At 53.2% G+C, this 24,495-nt stretch overlaps 5 protein-coding genes across 5 annotated transcripts; 1 reads left to right on the top strand and 4 right to left on the bottom strand.

The window, feature by feature from the left end:
- Positions 1-5,377: 5,377 nt before the first annotated feature.
- LAESUDRAFT_731231 (uncharacterized protein) lies at positions 5,378-5,982 on the bottom strand. Its single transcript, XM_040910000.1, has one exon. It carries the CDS (start codon positions 5,786-5,788, stop codon positions 5,585-5,587), a length of 204 nt encoding a protein of 67 aa, XP_040759122.1. The 5' UTR covers positions 5,789-5,982; the 3' UTR covers positions 5,378-5,584.
- A 791-nt stretch (positions 5,983-6,773) lies between these two features.
- LAESUDRAFT_763765 (calcium-translocating P-type ATPase) lies at positions 6,774-11,919 on the top strand (the record flags this gene model as incomplete). Its single annotated transcript, XM_040913328.1, has 8 exons — positions 6,774-8,192; positions 8,245-8,379; positions 8,523-8,970; positions 9,124-9,357; positions 9,419-10,209; positions 10,265-11,261; positions 11,313-11,670; positions 11,721-11,919. 8 exons carry the CDS (start codon positions 6,774-6,776, stop codon positions 11,917-11,919), a joined length of 4,581 nt encoding a protein of 1,526 aa, XP_040759121.1.
- Positions 11,920-12,355: 436 nt separating this feature from the next.
- LAESUDRAFT_481354 (kinase-like protein) lies at positions 12,356-15,107 on the bottom strand. The gene is made up of 6 exons (XM_040902630.1): positions 15,005-15,107; positions 14,776-14,954; positions 14,428-14,723; positions 14,059-14,374; positions 13,660-14,007; positions 12,356-13,598 (listed from the first exon to the last, which is right to left on the bottom strand). The coding sequence occupies exons 1-6, from the start codon at positions 15,006-15,008 to the stop codon at positions 12,483-12,485; spliced, it is 2,259 nt and encodes a 752-aa protein (XP_040759120.1). The 5' UTR covers positions 15,009-15,107; the 3' UTR covers positions 12,356-12,482.
- Positions 15,108-15,781: 674 nt separating this feature from the next.
- Positions 15,782-16,627, bottom strand: LAESUDRAFT_739175 (uncharacterized protein; the record flags this gene model as incomplete). The annotated part of the gene is made up of 5 exons (XM_040910979.1): positions 15,782-15,942; positions 15,999-16,050; positions 16,108-16,230; positions 16,279-16,564; positions 16,620-16,627. The coding sequence occupies 5 exons, from the start codon at positions 16,625-16,627 to the stop codon at positions 15,782-15,784; spliced, it is 630 nt and encodes a 209-aa protein (XP_040759119.1).
- Positions 16,628-16,967: 340 nt separating this feature from the next.
- LAESUDRAFT_731226 (uncharacterized protein) lies at positions 16,968-23,690 on the bottom strand. Its single transcript, XM_040909999.1, has 33 exons — positions 23,326-23,690; positions 23,066-23,263; positions 22,477-22,612; positions 22,387-22,421; positions 22,219-22,334; positions 22,151-22,158; positions 22,058-22,088; positions 21,802-21,999; positions 21,688-21,705; positions 21,530-21,626; positions 21,302-21,475; positions 21,107-21,233; positions 20,970-21,045; positions 20,894-20,913; positions 20,655-20,838; positions 20,571-20,599; positions 20,239-20,516; positions 20,093-20,183; positions 19,753-20,032; positions 19,510-19,690; positions 19,294-19,458; positions 19,119-19,238; positions 18,860-19,061; positions 18,663-18,797; positions 18,588-18,608; positions 18,457-18,532; positions 18,328-18,398; positions 18,052-18,274; positions 17,975-17,998; positions 17,632-17,920; positions 17,447-17,570; positions 17,313-17,390; positions 16,968-17,252 (listed from the first exon to the last, which is right to left on the bottom strand). The coding sequence occupies exons 1-33, from the start codon at positions 23,624-23,626 to the stop codon at positions 17,105-17,107; spliced, it is 4,254 nt and encodes a 1,417-aa protein (XP_040759118.1). The 5' UTR covers positions 23,627-23,690; the 3' UTR covers positions 16,968-17,104.
- Between the last annotated feature and the right edge of the window lie 805 nt (positions 23,691-24,495).

Here is a 24,495-nt window from a genome sequence, read left to right as displayed (position 1 = left end):
TGTTCTGGTCGGGCCGCCTTTCGCTTGGCTGCGAAAACTCTGCGCAGCCAGCTTTCCTTGTCGATGTATCTCGTGGCCCGTGACGTGAACTTAAACTGGAGCAATGAGCTTGGTCATTCGTGTTTGAATTTTCGTGGACGTCTGCGTTACTTTTCTTCTCTTTAACATTCTTGTAGTGCATAAGAACGACGTCGGTGTTCCACAAGAGATTTTTGCATGCTGTGCTAGTTCTGATTCATTTTTTTTCAACTTCTCCCGCTGCAACTCGGGGTAGTGGGGAGGAGCTTTACTCCGATCGATATAGCATGGAAAGATCTCGAATGGACACCGCATGAAGCATAGCTCGCAAAATCTTTCGAATCATGCTGAATCTTGAGATCATTCTCTTGGCTTATAAAATTGCGCAACATCGTTGTACAGCACCGGTCCGACGCAATGTGAGTGTGGGCATTCCAAAACCGCCTGGGAGACGTTGACACTGGATTCTACCTTTACAGCCCCCGTCCCCCTGTTAGCCCGAGTACGCATGCAATTGGCGAGGCTATGCGAACCTTGCACCACCAAGACAACCCCCCTTTGTTCTAACAGGAGTAGCACAGCGCTCAAAGTACTTGTCCGCGTGCTTCCATCTCGGGCTAGACAGTGACCAGTATGAATTTGGACATAACCACATGCTTGCGTAGTGGTGAACACAAGATACTGGGCAGCCTAGCTTGCACCAGGGCTGCGAGCTGTGACCATGCTGCGGATACAAGCTCAACGACGTTCCGCCTTCTGCATCGGGAAACATAGCATTCAAAATGTCGGGCCGGTCCCGGGATTCTACTTTGACGTTCTTCCCTATAATTGAACGCATTCACCAGCATGCAATGAAAACGTTCGCAGTGTACCTTTGGTAGGATCTTCCCGCCTGATGCGTCACGTTACGGAGTCTGCAACCGCAGCAATCAACAGGATGCAACAAATATGCTGACGGAATGCTCGCACGCTTGTGTAACCATGTTGTCAGCGTGCGAACGGTAACATTACGACATACCGTGGGCATTAGACGTATGAAGCACGGCCGTCTGTCGAGCGTTTCATGAAAGAGTCTCCATATAAGAGAGTTACCTAGGTCGTAGCTTCTATGGAACGAGAAGCACAAAATACGCGGCCGCATATTCGTAGAACCTCAGTGCTGGGTCGGCAATAACACTGCTTCCATGGCGTTGCGTCGGGCGTTTACAACCTATCGCCTCTAAGGAGAAAACAACCTTAGCGCGCAGTTACCAGGATTAAGTCACCTCACGACAAGTAAGCATGTTACGTGCTCGATGGTTTGTGACGGCATCCTGGCCTCACTACGCGATATGGCTGCGCTGAACGGCCCCGTACTAATCAGATATGTGGCCAGGTTTCAAGAATCTCGCGTCTACTTGCCTTTCAGGGCCGCTGATATTGATCGGCGTTTCGAACTTCGGCTATACGTGCTTCCAAATCTCGAAGCGAAATGATGCCTCGAGAGTTTTGCTTCTCCGAATTAGCCGGTTCCCGCGCTGTTATCGTGGCTGATGAGGCTATGTAGGCCCCTTACCCACCGTACACGTCCTTGGAAGCATGAAGATTTTGCCACCGTTCTGGAATCGAACTGGATCGGGCGTGAATACCAGGAAGCCACCCACGAGATGAGAAGCAATCCAATGCCGCACTATGTGTGCTAGGAGAATAACATCGCATGGACCACGTTGGCTTGTACGAGGACCTCGTGTGTGCGGTTGAGGGGCGGAGATCTATTGTGTGTTATTTGACAATGTTCACAGCCTCGATCGGACCTGACCAGTGCCAATGTTAGCAGTTTGCATGCAAGTTCATGGGATATAGAAGCCATTTTGGTATGACCATGAAAACAACCGGCCTTGTTGCTCCCAAGCGCGTCACCTGAACGGTCCAAGCAATTCATGAATTGGTATTGCAGTGTAAAGTACTCCATGCGCCACTGCGGGTCCACAGCAGAGCTCTTCGCAGCATGGAGCGGAGCTAGCATGCTATACCTTTCATTCAAGCCTCCACGTGATGTACTTGCGTTCCTGCATTCTAGCATATGCCCTTGCTCCAATGTCCGCGCGCATGAGAGAAACACCTCCAAAGGAGCGTTCTGGTCAGCAGGTTGAACGCAAATACGAATACGCCAAGGACGAACCTTGCCCCAATGAACATCCCCGAAATGAAACTCTGAGGCAGCCTGCCGGCGCAAGAAGTGCGCACTAGCCCATCTCGCGGCTTGTGTCTTTCGTGTAACCCGCAGAAAATGCGGATCACTCCAGCATCGCCTCCGGATAACGCTGGAAACATGACGCGCACTCGAAGCTGGCTCGCAGAGGGTGGTGTTTCAGTGTGTTCTCAGAGTCGCCGCCTTGAGTAATACTACGTGAGGTGAGCAGACGCTAGACTGGCTCCGGTAATGAAACATCCAACTGCGATCCTCCTGGATGAGCGCTGACTGTCGAAGCCCCGCCCATACCCTATGCTCGGTATCGAGCGAGCCATGAAGAAGCTTCCGTAAGTGTGCGACACGTTCACAGCAAGAGGTACAGCTTTTCACAGGAATGCAAGAACATTTGATCAGTCGAGTCGGGGATGAGGTAGCTTGGCAGATGCATAATGATGTTCCTGATTATGCACGATCTTTGTGCCGTCGCTTGATCGTTCGGCCAGCAAGTGATGTATACCACTGTGTGAAGAACAGTGTGTGTGTTGAACAGCCTCCCAGTCAGCCATCATGATAGTGCCATCTGTGCATCATAGACGGCGACCAGGTGTCTGGATGCGGCGCCCAATTATGCGGCCTTCGTGGCCGTAATTCGTTGGCATCAGGGTGCTTCCGTGTCTGTTCGAAGCTCGTAAATTGTATACTGTGTAATGCGCAGTGTAATTGTACTGCGTTCTCCGCGCATTGTGGTAATACCACGAGAGTTCACTGCGAAGCTAGTAGCTTTCTGATCAGAGTGCAATACTAGTCTACGATGTTTCCTTACTATGGTTCCCAGCAGAGCATTCGTCTCATCTATGCAACATGCATGTCCTTGGTCATGCCTCGTGAGCCGAAAGGTCTTGTTCATCCTGCGCAGAGTGGCAGAGTGGCTGACACACTGCAGAATTGCCAATAATTTGTTTGCCATTACCCCCAATACACGGGCGTCTGCGTTATCTGATAAGCCTTCAGGAACCACTGATCCTAATACACGAAGCAGTAGTCAGCCGCATGCATTCTCGAGAGGATGCATGACTCACAAACCTAATAGATACCCAATTCTTGGCGGAGACAGGCGAGTAGAATGAGCGATGCAGGTGACAGTGGGCATGCCAACTTGAACGTGCGAGTATACTGCCTTTATACTAATATAGCGAAGGTGGGACTCACGAGTGTACGAGACGCATCTGAATTGACGTCAGCGCTTTGCACAGTAAGTTAACGTTGGCATGAGCACCATCAAGCCGATCGGGCTTCTCCACGGATAGTAGCGCCGATGTCGACGGCTTCTGCTTGTGTGACTTCCGGGGGATCAGGCCTGTCAGGTTTCACGCTGAGAATGTGCCTGTTGCACATAATGGATCTGATACGAACAAAACATCATGACAGAATGTGCAAAGTTGAAAAGTGGAGGTGGTCGGGCGCTTGGTGTAGTACCGGATACTATACCACATTCTCGAGCGATGTTACCGATGAGGCCGGCTCAACTTCCTGGGGTGGAAAGATTTGAACCGTGTGTGCGTGACACAGAACGCAAGAACAGAGCCGCCACCAGCCTGTAGATCGTAGATTGTGGTTCGTAATGGAGCGCTCGACACTTACCTAAATCGGTGCCCTTTACGAACTAACAATGTTCTCCGGGAGCCAGTCAAGCTAACCACAGGTGGAGATATCGAGCTATGCATGAGTATCACGGAAGGAGCAAAACCCTGGATACCCACGAGTTCTGTGAACTATGGTTTACGATTCAGGACAGAACGCTCAATACCTACCGAAACTCTATGTGCCCGAGGAGCCAGTCCAGCCAAACACAGGCAGATATATCGAGCTATGCACGAGTATCACAGAAGGTTCAAACCTAGATCACCAAAAGCTCTACAAAGTGTCGGCCGCAATCGGCACGGGCCGCTCGATACCTACCTATATTTCATGCCCTCTTTCGGAACCAAGAATGTACCCGAGGCAGACCAGCTGGCCGCAGGCGAAGAGATATCCAGCTATGCGCGAGTGCCGCAGCAGGCGGCGGCGTGAATCGCCAAGAGCACTGAATACTGTGAACAGCGATTCGGGACGGGCGGTTCGATATCTGCACGAATCGCCCTGATCTCGTACCTGACGAACGTGCATAGAAGCGTCTTCCTAGCTTACTCAGGTGACAAGACATCGCGCCGTTCAAGTCGGCTGTATGGTAGTGTTTGCGAAACGAGACACCATGACCCGGTGGACCGCGAACCGGGGGGATTTGCCCACTAGCCCCGGAACAGTTCCGGCATGTATGTGACCATGATCATGATGTGCTCGTGATCTCGTACGATGATCACCGTTGGCCTTCGCTTCAATCGAAAGCTGTATGTTCGAGTCTCCGATATTCAATATTAAACCCTCCCTCGAGTTTTTTTGTCTTCGGCAGGATTTCTGCCGTCGGATATCGTGCGCGCTTCGAGCGCATTCGTTCTAGATATCCATGTAGTCAGCAAGAGAATCCGGACGCGAGGGAGGGAAATAACGATCGTGCCTCTGCCCAGAGGCCGCGGCCCGCCACTCGGACTTTTCCTGTAGACAGATCATGCGAAGCGATCGGTGGCGTCCTAGTGGCGTGAGCCTATCGCTGCGATGCTCATGGCGGCATAAGGAGTTTCGGCAGCGAGGTACACGTTCGTGTGGTAAATATTCGGTCTGGCCACCAGGAAGAAATGCAACGTGTGGCGGCCGAGATGCCGTGCGCTGTGGCCAGTTGCGCGCGCACAGAGCGGACAAGCTCACATGCAAGGTGCAAAGAGTACGTCGAGTTGTGCTCACGATGTCTGCAGATGATTTCTGTCTGGTTCAGCGATGCGCACGTGAGGTTTTCACACTTTCACTTTTGCCCAAAACGTGAATTCCCCGAAAGAGCGATTACATCATGATACATTGCTTATCTCGATCGAGCGTCTACGCTTATCCACGCGAGCGCCTGTTCAAGTGACGAGCGTCTATCGGCTGTGCGGTCAACTTTTTTGATTGACTTGCAGCGCATGGCCTGCGTGAGGCGGATTTTTCACGCACTTGAGATCTAATGATTAGTTCTGTGACGCGTCGCGGAACGCCAATTTTGGGTTTTGTGCATTGTTTCCGCGTGGGGGCGATCTGGAACGCCGGTACTTACGTGTATTAGCGCGTGCGGGGAATGCGTGAGGATGTATGTAGAAAGGGTCTGCGGCCGAGTCGGCGCACAGGACCGATGATGGTGGAGAGATGAGGATGGCAGGAGTGATAGTTGGCGGCAGCAGACGGCGAGAGCCAGGCAACGTGCATGGAATTGTATATTACAATAGAGCGCCCGATGGCAGGCGTTCATACATATGTCGGTCCCAGTCAGATGAGTATGCTAGGCGGGCCGCATGTCAGAGCTACGGATCGAGTAAATGATCGAGCTGTGCGTTGCGAACAGGACTTGATCGATGGACGAACACGAAGGCGCCTCGTTGACGGGAAGCTGGATAGCTTCCCTGCGTAAGGAGCCAGCTCAGGAGCAGCGGTAGAGGGGATACACCGATAGGCAAAATATTTGTCAGACATTGCGTCATGTTGAGTAGGGCGACGATCATGGAGAGCAAGGAACGTATATGGTTTGGATGACTTGATACGGGATCTGAAAGTGACAGAAAGGAGCTTATAGTCCAGCGGCGTTAATCGAACGCGGAAACCTGATGTATGTTCCGATGTAGAGAACTCCGACTGTTTCCCGAGGAAAATGCCTCAGCGAGTCACCGAAGCGCAGAACGGAAGGGACGGAGGTTCATAATCTCGGAAGGGGAAGCCTATTCCGTTGGGGAGGTATGCGGCTTCTGCCGTTTATTTTGAAGCAACAATGGGTGTTTCCTGTACAGCCAACACATATAGGGGAGGGTTAAGTGTGCCCCCGAATACTGAGTACCGAGCCTGACGAGCGGAAGGGGAGCCATCCTGAGAGCGGTGCGATGTCCTTGGAGCTGGGCGTGGAGACAAACCGGACAGCTCCAGACTCGATGACACAGGCTGACTGCCAATATATATGACAACGCCGAGTACGTGTGCCTCACAAGCTTTTTGTGAGGCTGTATACTTGTAACATCGTAATTTGTGAATAATAATGATCGCGTACAGAGCTCAGGCAGGATGTGGGATATCGGCGCGTCGAGTGGGGAGGCGCCACACGGCCGGGCTCCCGGACAAGATCTGAATCACAGGCACGTGCACGTTCTGATGGCCACAGCCTCACGGCTGACGACGGACTGGCATCGACGCAGCGGACATCGGACACGGCGACGCTTGCAGTCGGGACGGCACAGCAACGGACAGGGAGGACGGACGGATGTCGAGGAGCATTCGCGCGGAGCCTGGGTAGGTCGAGCATCTAAGCGCTTGGCATATACCCGATTTGGGGGAGGCAGTGTACGGCCTTCTGGAAATATGGTGGACGTTCAAATACCGAGGCTCGTAACCTCCTCTTAACCTCGTTATATAGCACGCCCGCTAGTGTAGATGACCATCCTCTCCTGCCGGCTCTCTCTCCCATCGTCTCATGTCTCTCCCCACCAGTGGCCCAGAAATTCCACACATTATCACCACTGACCTTTCGTCGTCTTTTGACCTGGACGAACATGCCGACCGTTCCCACGCAGATTCCCTTCCTCCTCCCTCTGATGCCAGCGCGCTAGGCGCTCTCGCGCCGCTGCTTTCCGACCACAAACAGCATTTGTCTTCCCCGACACAGTTTTTGTCTCCCGCGCCCATCCCGCGGGCTTCTTCCGGCTCCTCTTTCGAGGCTTCCTACTCGCCGACGCTGTCCCCTACTCTGGACAACCGCTCGCCGTCTCCCTCCTATGCTGGCTCAGTTGAGGGGTCCTCGTCAAACACGCACGTACCGCCTTCGCCCACCCTGTCCCACGTCTCATCTGCAAATTTCAGCAACTCGCCTGTGCAACGGGACACCAAGCAGGATAGGGACTCGCGCGGCTTCCTCTCGCCACCCACTCAACCCCGCAAACATGGCCGCAGCAGCAGTGCCGCAAGCGCCATTTCGCTAGGCTCAGCCGACGGCGCAGAGCCTGAACCTCCTATCCTTGAGTATCATCTGCAGCCACTCAAACTGCCGCAGTCACCGTACGAGCCTGCGCCGGCATCGCCGACGCACTCGCACTTCGACCGCGCATCAGAATTTGACGGGACTACCGTCCGCTCTCGTTCGGGCTCGGCGCACAGCCGCCAGAAGCTTCTAGGCGCCTCGTCCCATTCACATTCGGACGAGCAGCTCGCGGATGCACAGCATCCGGTGGCAGGCATAAGCGGCCACATCAGTGGCGAGCCGCCGGAGAACCCGGCGGGTCCTGAAGCAGAGGACGAGGAGCCCACTCACGTTGAACTTGACCTGTCGGCGGACGACGATGTCGACACCGGGCCGTTTGAGTTCAAGCCTGTGCACCTTGCGGCGCTCGTCGACCCCAAGTCGCTCGAGCAGCTCGAGGAGATGGGCGGCATCAAGGGTCTTCTCAGGGGTCTCGGGACGGACGCGAAGCGCGGTCTGTCCGCGCATGCGCTCGATCTGACAGAGGAGCAGGCGCATTTTGGGCGCCCCGCGTCGCCGGTAAGTAAGGCACACGATGACAGACCCGGTGCGGGTACGCATCCGGGCGCAGGTGAGGGTGCGAGTCAGAGACACGACCGACAACCGAATCCCGGTGGACGTGGCAGGAAGAGGAATGATGTGCCAGGGATTGTGGTCACGGGACCAGCGAGCGAGGTGGACCTTAGCGCAAAGCAGAGCGTGAAGAGCGTGACAGAGGTGACTGAGGAGGAGGGAGAAGAACCGTGGCAGAAGGGCAAGGCGTACGAAGCGACCTTGGAGGAAAGGAAACGTGTTTACGGCGAGAATGTCTTGCCGATACGCAAAACGAAAAGCCTGCTGGAGCTGATGTGGCTGGCCATGAAGGACAAAGTTTTGGTGCGTATGCTTGCCGCGTAAGCGGTGCCTTTGCTGACGCTGACTTGCACAGATACTGTTGACCATTGCAGCAGTAGTTTCTCTTGCGTTGGGTTTATTTGAGGACTTTGGGACTCCGAGAGAGCCGGGCCAGCCCCCGGTTGATTGGGTGGAAGGTGTTGCCATTGTCATCGCCATTGTCATCGTTGTGCGTACTACACCGGTTGCAGCGCGTCTCACTCACTGATCTTTCACACCTACCGTTTTTGGTCTTGGCACTTATCTCGGCAACTCCCGACGTTCTCGGCGCTTCCCGTGCATACATTCACATACACGCCTCCGACCGCATAGGTCTCCGTCGGGTCCGTAAACGACTGGCAGAAGGAGCGGCAGTTTCAAGCGCTGAATGAGAAGAAGGAGGAGCGCGGCGTGAAGGTGATCCGCGCCGGCGAGGAGCGCGTGGTCGATGTTCACGAGGTCGTCGTTGGCGACGTCGCGCTCGTGGAGCCAGGGGAGATCATCCCCTGCGACGGTGTCTTCCTCAGCGGCCACAACGTGCGGTGCGACGAGTCGGGAGCGACGGGCGAGAGCGATGCGATCCGCAAGATCAGCTACGATGAGGCGATTGCGATGAGGAACGAGAGAATGCACGGCGAGTCTGGCCCTGTGGCGCACGGACACCATCATCAGGGGCACTCGGACTGCTTCATGGTGAGTGGGAGTAAGGTGCTAGAGGGCTATGGTAGCTATGTCGTGATCGCGGTGGGCACGAAGAGTTTCAATGGGCGCATCATGATGGGTGAGTGTGTATCCTTTTGCCGGTACCCCTCCTTCCGCTTTATGTCCACGCCCGCGTTCTTGATCGAATGCGGCGTGCACGTGGCGCGCCGACCACATCATTCCCACATGTGGGCACGCTCGCTGACGGCTTGTTCTTATTGGATATGGACAGCGCTTCGCGGAGACACGGAGAATACCCCGCTGCAGCTGAAGTTGAACGATCTTGCGGAGTTGATTGCGAAAGCGGGGAGCGCGGCTGGTTTGTTGCTGTTCATCGCGCTCATGATCAAGTTCTTTGTGCAACTTGGGACGAATAATCCGCCTCGCACGGCAAACCAGAAGGGTATTGCGTTTGTGGACATACTCATTATCTCTGTCACGCTTGTGGTCGTCGCTGTTCCAGAAGGTGTGTAGTCGGTCCCGGCATATAGCCAATCCTCCATTGATCTGGATCTGTGCAAATGTAGGTCTGCCGCTGGCGGTTACGCTGGCACTGGCATTTGCTACGAAGCGGATGACGAAGGAGAACTTGCTGGTGCGGGTGCTCGGCTCGTGCGAGACGATGGCGAATGCGAGCGTAGTGTGCACGGACAAGACTGGCACGCTCACGCAGAACAGCATGACGATCGTTACGGGCACGATAGGCATCCATTGCAAGTTCGTGAAGCGGTTCGAGGAGAACCCGGCGCGCGCGAACGTGGACGCCGAGGCTGGGGACTTTGCGATCGACCAGACCGAGCTGAACGACGTGCTCTCCGAGCCGATGGTTGAGCTGCTCAACGACGCGATTGCGGTCAACTCGACCGCGTTTGAGGACGCGGACCCGGAGACGGGCGTGATGGCGTTTGTTGGGAGCAAGACGGAGACGGCGTTGCTCAAGTTTGCGAAGGAGAATGAGTGGGCGGACTACAAGCAGACGCGGGATGCGGCCGAGATCATACAGATGATACCATTCTCGAGCGCACGCAAGGCGATGGGCGTCGTCGTGCGTCTGCCGGATGGCCGGTACAGGTTGCATCTTAAGGGTGCAAGCGAGATTTTGACCAAGCGATGCTCGAGGTATGTTGTGGTTGAGCGGGGCGGTAAGGGCCCCGATGTCGATGCGCTGGAGACGAGGGAGGTGGATGAGAAGGCTGGGGAGGGGATCGCGCGGACGACGGTGTTTTATGCGGAGCAGATGCTCCGCGCCATCGCGCTGTGCTATCGCGACTTTGACATCTGGCCGCCGAAAGGCGCGAGGTATACTGCCATAGACGAGGTGAGCATCCAATGCGGTTTGGACGTGTGAACTTCAGTAACTCCGTTTCTATAAGGTTGAGTATGAGGACCTTGCAAAGGAGCTTACGCTTATTGGGATAGTCGGCATCGAAGATCCTCTGCGTGAGGGCGTTCGAGATGCTGTTGCGGATTGCCACAAGGCTGGCGTCACCGTTAAGATGTGCACTGGCGATAACATACTTACGGCAAAGTCTATCGCGCAACAGTGTGGTATCCTTACCCCCGGCGGTGTTGTCTTGGATGGCCCATCGTTCCGGAAGCTGAATGACCAACAGCTGCTTGCAACGGTACCGAAGCTGCAGGTGTTGGCTCGCTCGTCGCCGGAGGACAAGAAGCTGCTCGTCGAGAAGCTGCGTGAGCTTGGTGAGATCGTCGGCGTCACTGGTGATGGCACGAACGATGGACCTGCGCTCAAGACGGCCGACGTTGGCTTCTCCATGGGCATTGCTGGGACCGAGGTCGCAAAGGAAGCGTCAGACATCATCCTGATGGACGATAACTTTGCGTCTATCGTCAAGGCTATCATGTGGGGTCGTTGCGTGAACGATGCGGTGCGTAAGTTCCTGCAGTTCCAGATCTCGACGAACATCACCGCCGTGGTCATCACGTTCGTCTCTACCATCGCGTCTGGCTCGGAATCTCCGGTTTTAACTGCGGTGCAATTGCTTTGGATCAACATTATCATGGATACTTTCGCTGCGCTCGCGCTGGCAACGGACCCCGCGTCACCGGAGCTGCTGGACCGCAAGCCGGACAAGAAGACGGCTCCGCTGTTTAGCGTGGATATGTACAAGCAAATCATTGGGCAGTCGATATACCAGATTGTGATAGTGCTGCTGTTCCATTTCCTGGGCGATCAGATATTTGCCTTTGACCCTTCGGCGGACGAGACGAACATTCAGACGGTGGTGTTCAACATATTTGTGTTTGCCCAAATCTCAAACTCGTTCAATTGCCGGCGCTTGGACAACCACCTCAATATCTTTGAGGGTATTTCGCGGAATTATTACTTCATTGGAATCACTCTTATCGGTATGTCTGGTCATCCTTCCATGTTGCGTTTTGCTAATTCGTCCGTTGCAGAGATCGCTGGCCAGGTCTTGATCGTCTTCGTCGGCGGCGACGCGTTCTCGGTAGAACGTATCGATGGTGCGGAATGGGGTATCAGTCTCGCTCTTGGATTTGTGTCCATCCCGCTTGGCGCCCTCATCCGTCTCATACCGAACAAGCCGATCGAACGCTTCTTTATCTTCATTCATCTCTTGCCTAATCCTGAAGTCCTCCCGACGAAACGTCCCGAGGGCGACTGGAATGCGGCATACGAGATCGTGCGGGATAACCTCAGCACGTTCGCGCAGGTTCGCGGTGGACGGATGCGTGCCTCGTCTTATGTGGGCAAGAGTCGTAAGGCTCGCCCTCCGCCGGAGGCTCAATTGACTATGTATGCGTCGCTGTATCTCTCTGGTCTTCCTAAGCTGACACATTGCACAGGCCTTCTATTATGACTATGGTGCCCACCTTCATTGCCTCTTCAGTTGGTGCTGGATGGACCCCGCCGATGCGGACGAGTCTGTCAGACTCTCCTCAACGCCGTTCACGCAGATCTATATTCTTTGCAGGCCGTTCGCACAATCATTCCGGCAGTCTGGCCGATACCCCTGCCATTCAACGCTTAGGCTCACGACAATGATGTTCTACGATCATGAAATCTCAATGAACTCTCTCTCCTCCTGCAAAGCTCGATATCCGCAATGTGCCACGCTCGTTTGCAGCCTTGATGCAAGCTTCCTCAACTATTTACCTTATATTGTCACTGCTGTGTGCGCTTTTTGACGTCTTTCTTCCCTCATATTCACTTTTGCGTGTATATACCCCGCACGTTATCTCTTCCGTGGGAGGGTGCCCTATTCATCAAGGCCACGATCATCACGACCCACACGTGCCCGCAGTTCCTGGATTCGTTATTCGTTCCTGCGCCGCAGTCTGGTGTTGCCCGTAGCTTATTGTGCATATTTGTTGGTAGCGTGGATATTCACGAAACATGTACGTACCCTGCATAGATACAGTGTTACCAGAATCATAAAACACGACCATTACAACGAAACGAGGCACGCGTGCAGATGTGCTGATGAATTGGGCGTTAACGAGTACAGTGTCGCAAATCAAAGTACGATTCGTTGAAGAGAAATACAACACAGCGATGCAATCTTGCAAGTTTGCAACCGCGACGCTCTGGATTCATACCATAGACAATCAACCACTGATTTTCATCACACGCCGATTCTTGAAGGGGTGACCGTCCCATTCGTGACCATCCCCATCCTGAGCATCGGCACTTCTCTTCACCCCCCGACCATAGGCAATCAGCTTGGACACGGGAGCGTATGCAGAAACCTGGGCTTTGTTGTTGACTGACGCCGGCTCAAAGGCATGATCCTCTTGAGACGACGGCATCTCAGGCGATGAGCTTGCGCTCGACAAGTCGAGATCAGATGATGAACTCGCGCTCGACGAGTCGAGATCAGATGTGTCACCGTCGACACACAAGCCCACGGGGTTGACTTTGAGCTCCGACGTGGCAACATGGATAGCCATATGTTCCGCGGCATTGCTTTGGCCCGGTGTTGCGTGAACAGCTTCCGCTTTCGGCTGAGCCTCGACGGTATCGGATTCGTACCACTCGCGAAGAGAGGGCCGAAGCTGCGGGGATGGGTCCATCAACCGTCTCGCGTACTCTTTGAGACCAGGGACAGGCTCAAAGTCGAAAAGAAGGAACGTCAGGAAGCTTTGGCCGCACGAGTACCTATCAGCAAGAAAGGGATTATGCGGCCTTGCTGGGTGCTTGTCCTCTTCTGCTTCCTCTTCGTCGTCGTCTTCACGTTCAATTTCCGGAGCCATCCAAGGAAAGGTTCCAACGTAGTCTGTGCATACGGGATAGTCGCACGAGACTTCAACGGCGACGTCGAAATCAATGATCTGAAGACAGAGCTCGTTGGTGAGGACCATGTTGCCTTGTTTGATGTCGAGATGGGCGATCAAATGATCGTGCAGGAATGTGACGCCCTTCGCGAGACCGACGGTCAGCTTGTGAAGCTGGGTTTTCAGGACGCCGGAGGTAAACGTTTCAGAGTACAGTTCCCTCCAGACGGGCTGTCGCATCGGGAGAACGATGCATTTGCCCACACTCGCGTCTATCGAGTCGATCAACTGGAAGATATGCTCAGAGCCAGGGATGAAGGAATTGAGCTTCTCGAGGAGGCGCAGCTCCTCCTTGCAGCGCAGCTCCTCCTTGCAGCGAAGCTGCTTCGCGACATATAGCGTACCGCTGGGGTCCGAAATCTTCCGAATCGGAAAGATGGATCTTGGTCTCTGTTGAGTGGGACTTCATTTTTAGACGCAAAACGAAGATGATATATGGGACAGCTCATACCCCGTGTGTGCCGAAATCGAAAGACGGCACCAAAACATACTGCTCGGTCGTAAAGTCCTGGTCCTGGTTACCTCCCGAGCCGCCAGCGGGTGGAGGGTTCTGGCCGCCACCTGCCTTCTTCTGCTTTTGGGGACCTTGCACATGATCTTGGTCCTCATTGAGACGTTTCGTCGACACTGACTGAAGGTTCCGGACACCAGCAAAGAACTTTTCAGGTATCGTGCCCGAAGGCTTGTTCTCGTCGATCAAGAGGTCGACATAGTTGTTAAGGACTTGCATGAAAGCCTGGCATTCGGATAGAAAGTTCAGGTTGAATCTCTTCTCCTCATATTTGACATGCGAATGGACCTGTGCGATCATTAGACTCAACCATACCATAAGCACTGCAAGTTGCCTTACGTTCGCAGGGTCTATTTGGAAGAGATAGTAGAGTCTCATTGTGCTGGTTGCTGACACATGGAAGGTGACAACGACAGCGCTCTCATCAAGAGCGTTTGCGTTTGCACCTGCATTTGCAAGGCGCACCTGATATGCTCCCTCGCAAAGTGCGCCGATATAATCGTTGTCGCCGTTTCCAGACTGAATTTCCCCCAAAAGCAGGACATGCTCGTCCCTCCACCACGAGACGTCGCTCTTGGGTTTGTACTTGCGAAATGTTTCCTCGGCATCGACCTGGACAGGCACTCCCGCTTGAAACGGCCACGGTTTCAAGCCGCTAGAGGATGAAAGATCAGAGTACACCATGTGAGAATGTGTTTAGACACTTACAACTTCATATCCAAGAGAACTCTCTCTGGTTTTTCCTTCTTTTTCGAAAGCATATACTCCAATAGAGGAGCGAACAGCCTCGCGACAACGATGTGCTCCCTGCCGCTCGCAAGAACATGTGAGTCCCATGTGCGAAAAGCAAGTTGCCCCACATCGGCCATCTCCATCAGCTTCGACTTCGGAACGTCGGCAACCTTGGGTGCCTCGCAACCGTTGAAGTAATTTTCCAAATCGTATCCCTTACAGAGAGCTCTTAGATCGTCCGAGTCCATGGAGGACGCGCCGGAGCTCGGAATCTGCAAGTGTCTCAGTTTTGCTCCAACCAATCAGGCATGGGTGGACACGCACATCGTCTTTCCAATGCCGACGCTTCTCCAGCTTGTTGAGCAGAGCCTCCACGTTACCCGGAAGAACTAGCTCTGCTGGGAACGGGAACACATCGTTTAGCGCCAAGTCTGCCCATCCGTACGCATTGCTGCTCTGCCTCCGAATGAAGACGCCCCCAAACGGTTCCTTGGGCATTTGGTCTGGCTGCGTGAGCGTGGAAGGTATAAACGAGCGATACCACAGAACGCACCCATGCCGGAACTACCGGATGACGATGGAGTGATTGACGGTTCTATCTGCAAGTAAGATCTCCAACTTTCGAGAAAAGTGGAAACGCACCAGGCTTCAGCACAAGCAGCACTTCCTCCTCCTCAATCTTGGGACGTCCCACTTTATCCCTTCCATCGAGCTGCTCGAATGTGTTGCCGTCATCAAGATGGATGTTTTTGAGCTTTGATTCCAATTGGATACCTCGTACACCAGTGAGAAAGCCTCGGTCCTTGCATCTCCATACTATGAGCTCATTGACAGCAACGCTGTCAAGGGTAGGTGACAACTCTTCCTTGACCTTCTTCCTCAATGTACTGACACTGGATACAGGAGGCAAATTGACATCGAATACTGCTCCGATGGGCTTCTTCTCGTGGTCAATGAGGAGACACCAGACTTGGTCGTGGTGGTCATGGTGGGAGGCTGAGTGCGGCCTAAGATAGGGGACGCCAGGAACAACCTCCCCCTTATGTAAGCAGCCCGTCAACCACTGGCAACATTCCCGCTACTATTAATAGTTCAAGCGCCGGCTACAGAATTCGTGACCATCATGTGCAACTGCACTCAGTAGCGGGCATTGCTGGCACCGGCCCTACCACCTTATTATATATGGTGCAGGAGATGGCACATAGGACATGCTCCCAGATCAGATGACTCTGAAAATCAATGAGTCTTTCGCGTGTCGCAGTTGCTGAGGAGCAAATAACGTATTGCACAGAAATTTTGTTAGCTTCCGAGGCCTATCCAACAGTATGAATCAGAAAATCCCCCGACTGTGGATGATCCCTGCCCAGCTTCGGCCAGTGTACTCGGAAAAAGTTTCCGCCTCGTTCAATGAAGATTCTAGAGCAAAAGACCAGTCCAATAAGCTGTTGAGAAAGTGATATGCTGTTTCAGGAGACTTCAATTGATGAAGTTCTGGTGGAATGTTCGTCAGCTAGTGGCATCGCTTGAGTTTCAGTAGATTTTGCTACCTGCAGCGGCGTATGCGGCCGCAATCGAGCCGCGGCGCGCGTACCAAGAGAGCTGATATGACACACGTGCTAAGCAAACGTGACGAAAAACAACGCGAATCGGGCGTACGCCAACAGTAGTATCTCCGGACAAGTAGCATGCTTGATCCGCGATGCTGGTGCAGTGCTTGATAGCTGGTGTGGGATCGATCGGAACCGAGACTGGCCTCTGAGTAGCGAGGAGTGAGAACGCCTGCGCATAGTGTCAATTTTGTGATGTTCACGAATGCACGAGACGGACTTCGGGGAGGTATTGTAACACCGGCTCATTCCACTTCAACCTGTGGTTGAGGATACCTTTCAGGCTCCGTGTTGGCGCCGACTGCATGTTATCACGAGCGTCGTCCAGCCATACCTCAATAAGCGTTCGTCTAGCACCGTCTCCTTCGCCAAAGAGCGCAGAGAGTGCTGTCTCGCAGAGCGGCTCTGAAAGGGGAGTCGGAAGAGAGAGGACAGAACGGGAGAGGGCCTCGCGAGTAAATCCGTGCGTCTTCACCAGGGGTAGCGCTAGCTGCAAAAGGCGTGCACTGTAGCAGATCAAAGGTGCGTTCCATAAAGCTGAACAACAACAAAAGGTCTGACCTCGACATGGTGGCTGCGCGATAGAGACGTAACAAGACACGGCACGTGATGCGATTTATCAATGTGGGAAATTGTGTGTGAATGTCGACTGATTTCTTACACATGCGACAAATATTTGCAACCATGGCATTTCATGTTGAAAAATGTTTCACTTTGGCTGTGAATGTGCACTATCTGCTGTTTAGATGCTAAATTGGGAAAGCTTTGTCACAATTGTAAGACATCAGCCGACAATCCCACACGATTTTTTACATTTATAAATCGCGTCATGTCTGCCGTGAGAGTCGCGTTGTGTCACACCTTATGGGGGTGCACGTGCTCTCGTCACCAAGCGAGTCTCATCACGATGCCACGTTTCATCGATCATCGGACGGACGAGACACAGTTATAATGTATGTTCGAAGTGTGTTAATAGCCAAGCAAGTACTAGTGCTTCACAACAAACAAGAACAGAGCTGATAAATCGGTCATCAGTCCAGGTCATGTTAGTCAAGTGATCTGCGTCCTAACAGAGTAGTGATCTCCCGTCTTTCCCTCACCCATTCCGGGAAGACAGCCTGCGACTCGCGTAACTCCATCTCCTTGGTCTCAATCAAGTAGTTTGCGAAGACGATTAGCATACCATATCGGTACCTATATGACATGGGAGGACACGTCAGTAGTAGCTAGCACGCAGGACACCGTCGTACGTACAGGTAGTTGATTCCGATGTCCATCAATTTGCGCTGCTTCAAACTGCCTTTCGCGCAGGCGCTCACCTTGAGCTTATAGCTGGAAGGCAGTGTAAACATGCAATGTCTTTGATATGGCGGGATGCCTGTACGTACTCATATATTGCCTTGCGCAGATTCTGAACATCCTGCATTAGATCGATCGCACGATCCGTCAACCGCTTCGCCATTTTGCCATGCGATAGCACGCCGACAAGCTGTAGGATGGTCTTGTACTCTCCTGCGAAATAATCATCAACGAATCTGCCATCATAGCATATACGGCATCCTTGTATTTTCACCTTGCAGATATGCTTCCTCTTCCGACGGTCCATCGATAAGGTCATACCTCGCGAGGTTACCGTCATTCTCCTCTTCGGTTAGACGCGGGACCAACTTCGACTCCTCCAGATCATGGTTCCAATTCATAGTTGTCGCGATCAAGCACGCAGTTACCATACCAGTTGTTGTTCGCCCGCGGCCCATCTGGCAGTTGAATATGAAGTCTCCAGTTTCGTTTAATTCCAACCCGGAACGGACTCGATGAAGTAAGTGAGAGAACACCCCAGGAAGCGGAGCCTGCTCGTCCGTCTACGAAACTACCATCAGATCGACGAATTATCTGAATTAAATTGACACACGCACCACTGCGACTCGCTCGTAGTCCACCTGCACAGGGTGCTTTCAGATGATGGCCAGATAAACAGCGCTAGCGATCATACCTTATATCCTTCTCTCACCATCAGTTCATACACATCCCGTGGAGTCATGATATCATTCTCGGCTACTTCCTCCCATATAGGAATGATTGAGAACACGCCTGGTCGCTCCTCTACCTCATCGTGCAGTAAAATGCGTCCATCTCCGGACCGGACTTCACGAATGACATCGCTCTTGAAGTTTGCCTCCATCGCTTCTACCATGCTCGTCGTAACTCCCGTTGCCCTGACAGAACTCTTGGGTTAACTTGCGCAATGCTGATATCAGTTGTAGCTTACTCGACGTTCTCAAGCGGCTTGTCGACCAATCGCAGCACATGTGGCCTTCCCGCCACATAAATGACTGGTTCCTGACAGCGTTTCCCGGTCAAGCCAAGCCTATAGCCATTGATGACATTGCAGACTCACCTCTCTCAGCGACGTCCAGTATACCATATTGCTTCCCTCTGGGCCGGCGCCGACTCGTTGCAGTGCATTCCTCAAGCTGATTTTCCAGAAAGTGAGCCAAAGTGCTTCGAATGAGACGGAACTATAATCACCCTTGCACAGTTGGCATTCCGCTGTGAACGACTATCGTTATTATCCACAGGTCTGTATATACAAGCTAGGCTCACCTTCCGCAGACCCATTTTCCATCACTCGCAGTACCCGCGATAAACTCTGCATCCTCCGCTGGCGACGACGTCCCAGATGGTACCAACTTCAGCGTCAGCGGCACACGACGGAAGTTCGGGGCCCCCTCAATACGTCTGCAGTCGACAATTTATCAACTCAGTCATGAAGCATCGAGTCTTGACGAGGAATTGCGCACTCTGGTAGGCTCATCTTCTGCAGGTTAGAGAAGAAGTCGCTCTTGAGAATCGTCGATGCGGACAGGATGCTGCCGGAACGATTCGCGACGATCATCCGAACCTCGTCCGCAGATGCGATGCCCTCAACTTCTTCGACCCGCTCCAGTGGTTTGAGAATGTTGATGTTATCTGTGACCAGCTCTTTCTCGAACGTCTTGATCACTATATGCAAACATGATTACCATCTGACTGAGAATTGCCAGCTGTTCATCAACATACCAGGACGGTTCTCGACGAACGACTCGAAGCTCTCGAAAGACTGCATGGTGTCCGGCTCTATAGATTGCAAGTATGCTTGGAATATGATCAGCTCAAAGTACCGCCTCAAGTTCTGCAGCCCTGAATTGCACTGGCTATCAGATGAAAGACCGGTGCATTCAAATAATAGGCATACCCTTGTGAGCAAATTGCCGTCGTTGTCGCTCGTCCGTCGCCTGCTCCGCACGCGCTCGAGCTTCCTCAATGGAATCTCGTAAATTCACAACCTGCCCACACTGGTCGATGGCGTCGTCCACGATGCTCTTCACCGCCGGACCCTTGCGAATTACTCGCAACAGATCTGAAATGCCCAACTCAGTACCACATCAATCAGTTAGTCAAGAGCACATACTGTTTATAATCTGGTACGAGTGGCGTGGCGCGCGGTGCCCATGCCCGCTGATACTTTCTAGCGTCGAGACAGACAGGTTGGATGTGATAGATCGTGTGGATTGATGCGACGACTGGGGTGAATGCTGCTTCGTCTGCTTCGTCGCCGCATCCAACCATTGCTGGATGAGGACGAGGATCACCTGGATCGCACAATCACATCATCAATCACGAATAATGCGCATGATGTAGACCTATCGCTCACAGCTGTCAACGTGCTCCTTCCCCGACCAAGCTGGCAATTGACCACAATCGGCGCACCCACCGCGCTCGCACCCACCGCGACCTCAATCAGCTCGCTTAGATCACTGAAATCCGGTGGCCTCTCAGCGGTGATGGGTATCCTCGCATACGCCAGCTCGACACCCTCGTCTATGTGTCTCCGCGATGCCATGATTTCCTTCAGCACGGACACATTCTCCGCTTCAACCTCTTCCCAAACGGGGATGACAGACCCATCTGGCGTCTCTGTGTGCAGTAGCAACCTATAAGGCGTCCTTCCGTCAGATTATGCTCATATGGGTTCAGCTACAAAAGATGCGAACCTGCCTCCGAATGTGCTTAGCTCGGCAATTACATCGTCGCGTAGCCGCTCTTCGAGCACTTCGAGCCTCGACGATGAAATCCCACCATAGTCTGCGCAGCGAGCTTAGTGTAACCTCTAAATCAATCAACCCAAAAAATACCTTACCTTTCATATTCCGCAACGTAAACCTCTCTCTTCTCAGACAATACGGCGCCCCGTTAATATACACAATCGGTTCCTCCCGCAGCGTGATCCACAAAATCTTACTAGCAGACGGGTGAGCGCTGCGCACGCGGCTCACGACCTCCTCGATGGCCTCGAGCGTGGGTTGTCCAAGCGCATAGATCTTCGTTCCAGGAACATTGCGGAAATTGATCGCGCCGCGGACGCCGTGAGACATCTGGTGAGACTGACTGAGCCATTGATCTGACTTCAACAATGTGCTAACAGAGCATCATCAGTGATTGTTAATGTGTTATCTCATTGAGGATACACACCCTTCACGAAGGATGATCCCACTGCGATTCTACGCAGCCCATTGTCAGTATAATGATAATGAGTCGCTAACACGAAATACTCACCCGAACGACGTGATCAGAGTATTCATCGCCCAATATTTGCCCTCCCGCGATCGCGACATCGTTTCGCTGGCCGGGGACCAAAGCGCCCGCCTCCGAGCCGGTCTTTGACAAGGTCGACAAATCATTGATTGGTGCGAACACGTTGAGTCGCGAGCCGTAGGACTTGCGCAGGAACATAACCTGGCTAGATTGGTCATCAGCACCAGGGATTGAGCAGCTCTATATGCCGGTCGACTAACTTCCAAATTTCTGTCCTGGCCTGTGAGGAGACCATCAGTGAACACAGTCGGGACGTATAATCGCAAGCGAACTAACTTCCAGCCAGCTCGAGAAACTCTGCTCGAAATCCACCTGAGAGCCGACATACTCGGCAAACGCAATCATGAAGAAGCTATATGGATCGCATCCGCATCAATTCCGTATGCCCTACCCTTGCAGAGATCATCACGTACTACTTCTCGAGCGATCGCACAGCCTTCGTGAGGAAGGTCTCGCGCTGCGCCTCGTCCATCGTCGTCGTCAACGAGTACTTCACCCGATGGATGAAGATATCTTCACGCAGGTTCGTCACCTGGTCACCTGCCCCACGCGAAGCATCAGCAGTGCGCAACTAGAGCGACGGAGATAGGCAAGGGGCTAAAGCTCACAGGAGTCGATAATCCGATCGACGAGCTTCTTCGACTTGAGTCCGTGGTCAAGACACCCAAGCAGGCTGAGTATGATACCGTAATTTCCCATGTGAGCCTTGCGCAAACTGTCAAGCAGTGTCGGCTGCGTGAGGAGAAGCTCAATCGCCAACTGCGAACTCTTCGTTTCCAGGCCTTTTGTTTGCGTGGTGAGCGTACATGTCACGGTTACAGCGGGAAAATACGCACATTGCTGCAGAATGGACGTCATGCGCAGGAGGGACCGGTTCAGATCTTGCTGCATGCTCGCTCGTTCAAGGGCTTGCTGGAGCTTCACGACTGATAGCTGGCGACACATACTTTTCAATCACGCTTACCATTGGCGGCTCGCATTTCAGTGCACGCACCTGATTTCCAAGTGGCTTCTGCAAGTAGTGACAAATTGCGTCCACGAGACACCAAACCACCAGTCAGGCTTTTCTTAGTGTGCTGCAGAAATTCAACGTTCAAACGCTGCTTACCGTTCCGTTCATCGTTCGCATACTCGGGGCATAGGGGTCATCCAGGCCGCGCGTAATCAGCTGCTTGCGCCGGATCACACACGCCGCAACCATCGCGAACGTCGTCCGCACCGCACCCATGCCGCAATTGAATACAAGCGCGGTCGTCAGAGGATCAGTCTGTGCGATCACCCGGAGGTACGCGTCGAGGTAATTGTCCTAAGGAATGCAAAGATGGATGAGTGAGAGTGGAAGGTAGGAAACGGGAGCGGCTTACCTCAATAGGCCGCTCAGGCGAGATGGGTATTCTAGTGCGATCAATACAGCATCTCAGTTTCTGTGGAACACGAACGGGCCAATATATGCGTACCGATGATACTAAACACGCTCTCTAGTCGATCAGTACGTGTCGAAATTAAGCCCTCATGCTCTACGAACCTCGATATTCCATCCGTCCCGACGCATATTCTCCATCAACTCACGCGTCGTGCGAACATTCGCGGAGTCAACCGCGGTCCAGGTGGGAAGGATCGCACCCTCACCGGCATCGGACGCTTGTGTACATGTCACGTCTTGCCTCCAGATCATGAACAGCAACGCACTCACCGACTTCGTTATGTGTCAAGATCAGGCCGCCGAACCTTCCGCGTACGTTAGCATTTCCGCTTGTTCATCACACAATGAACACCAACTCACCGATTAGCTTCCACCAGAATGTCGTTCTTCAACCTCAGTTCGATCGCTTCGAGGTTCTCTGCCCGGTCTGAGAGCTTGAGCGTGCGCCGGGGCTCAGAGGCATCCCGGAGGACGAAGGGGCGGCCAGAAATGTATACTACAAGGGAGAAGGATCAGCGTCAGCGATTCAATTTTTAGAAAGTTGACGAGACCATGCGGGAGTCAGGAAGCCAGCTAAAGGTGGATGTATGCGCATCAAATGAAGAAAGATGGCCGCAATAAGGCATATTACACCATGCGCACAGCTTCATCAGCTGTTCGGAGAATGTATACTGGTCGCACCATACATGCATACAGTACAGGGCTTAGTTCCTGTCTAACAGAAGGCAGCATCGTGATTAAAACTGATAGGCGACAATAATGTGTGGGAGCCTTTCCGACAGCCGCCGCCTCGTGAGACAACCTGAGGGCGTCGATACGCGCAAGTCCGCACACTCGACCGACTGGACCGGTCGCGCGCATATTAGGTGGACCCCCATGTCATCTACTCCTCGAAGAGCCGCTATCCGCCCATCCGCATGGTCACCGACTCCGCAAGAAACAAACGTACCTATCGGCTCTTCACGTGTACAGAACCAGACAACGTGGGTAGGGTTATCAATGTTCGGGCGACAGCGGAGGACAGAGAGGATGCCGCGGAGGCCCTGCGTGCGGGGTTGGGCGACACCGAAAACGTTGAGATTGACGTTGCGAGGTGCACGGAAATTGGGTGCGCCGTGCACGTTAATCTCGAGATCGAGTGCTCGGCCTGAAGGGGGTGTAATGTTTGGTGATTTGTAATATTGATTGAAGAGTTAGATGTGAACTCACCAGATGGATAATGGTCAGTCTTGAGTATGAATCCTCGCGAGAGTACACTCCCCGTCCTTGTCTTCACAATAGATGGTCCCGAGCGTTGTAGTTGAGGCATGATGTCGAGCGGTGCTGCCCCAGCAGGCTCAATTGGTGTCTGTGCCTCACTGGACGGACGAGTGAGTCCGACACCGGCCAAGGGATGCGTATGGGAGGGTAGCGGAGGATGTGATCTGCGGGAGTCTGGGGGAGCCGAAGAAGGGCGTCCATCGCGAAGGTCGGGCAAAGAAGACAAGTGTTGCTGCATGGCGGAGGACATGGGAATGACGAAGAGAAACCTGTAGAGAGCGGATGCACACTGGCCAGATCGGAATGGGCGAGTCGGAAATAGCCTCACGCGAGGCGCGTCGACACACGTCATGTGCCACGCGACGCGCTGGTGGCGGCCACTTCCGTTCCGCCTCAAGGTAACGATCAGCGCTCCTGGGATAGCGGTCGTTGCGCACTCCCAGAGCCTCCCTGAAAAGTTACGTGCTCGCCATCGATATCACCTGGCGAGCAACTAGAACACGACGATCTTGCGTCATGCCGGTCCTCGACTTTGCGAAGTACCAGGCCAGTGACTTCGGACGTGCTGTCATGGGACGAAGTGTATAGTCATTCTGTGCGTCATGAAGGATTCTGCGGAGACCTCCTGATAGCTTATAGCCTATTCAAGTACTCATAGTAAACTCCGAATGCAAGTTACGCGCTGCAAGAGCACACTGCACATTCGGGGCATGTCACTCACATTGGAACGCAACACAGCGAAACATAACCTTCGTATAATATTTCGCTGCTATCCAGCACGAAGTCATCGCTTTCGAGCCCTCATCAAGATCAGGCGAAGCACCAGCTTGAATCGGCCATCATTATCTCTGTGCCATCTTCTCTCGAAAGACCGGCATAGGAAGCATTAATGTCCTGAAGGCATCAGCGCTGCGCAAGTCGCCCTTTAAATTTACACCTTACGAGCCTTGATGGTCCGAGTCCGTAGCATTAAACGCTAGTCGACGCACCTATCCTCATTTTCGGGCAGCCATGAAACTCCTGACGGCTATACAGCGCAGGTTATTGCGATATCTCGCTGTTTGTCCAATACTACAACACGTGTTATGGACAGTTTCATGGCTATGTCGTTCTAGGAGA

This window comes from Laetiporus sulphureus (assembly GCF_001632365.1).
Source record: "Laetiporus sulphureus 93-53 unplaced genomic scaffold LAESUscaffold_61, whole genome shotgun sequence".
Taxonomy (NCBI): domain Eukaryota; kingdom Fungi; phylum Basidiomycota; class Agaricomycetes; order Polyporales; family Laetiporaceae; genus Laetiporus; species Laetiporus sulphureus.
Note: the sequence above shows the minus strand (reverse complement) of the source record. Positions and strands in the feature narration are given on the sequence as shown.

Excerpts from the sequence above, each read along its gene's own strand:
- LAESUDRAFT_731231 (XM_040910000.1), bottom strand. The coding sequence starts at position 5,788 with ATGTCTGACAAATATTTTGCCTATCGGTGTATCCCCTCTACCGCTGCT.
- LAESUDRAFT_481354 (XM_040902630.1), bottom strand. Across the intron at positions 14,724-14,775 it reads GTCGGCATTGGAAAGACGAT|ATTCCGAGCTCCGGCGCGTC; the intron begins GTGCGTGTCCAC and ends AGACACTTGCAG. Across the intron at positions 13,599-13,659 it reads TCGATTTCGGCACACACGGG|AGACCAAGATCCATCTTTCC; the intron begins GTATGAGCTGTC and ends CCCACTCAACAG.
- LAESUDRAFT_731226 (XM_040909999.1), bottom strand. The coding sequence starts at position 23,626 with ATGTCCTCCGCCATGCAGCAACACTTGTCTTCTTTGCCCGACCTTCGC. Across the intron at positions 19,062-19,118 it reads GTTCGTCGAGAACCGTCCTG|TGATCAAGACGTTCGAGAAA; the intron begins GTATGTTGATGA and ends GTTTGCATATAG. Across the intron at positions 18,275-18,327 it reads AAGCCGCTTGAGAACGTCGA|GGCAACGGGAGTTACGACGA; the intron begins GTAAGCTACAAC and ends GAGTTCTGTCAG.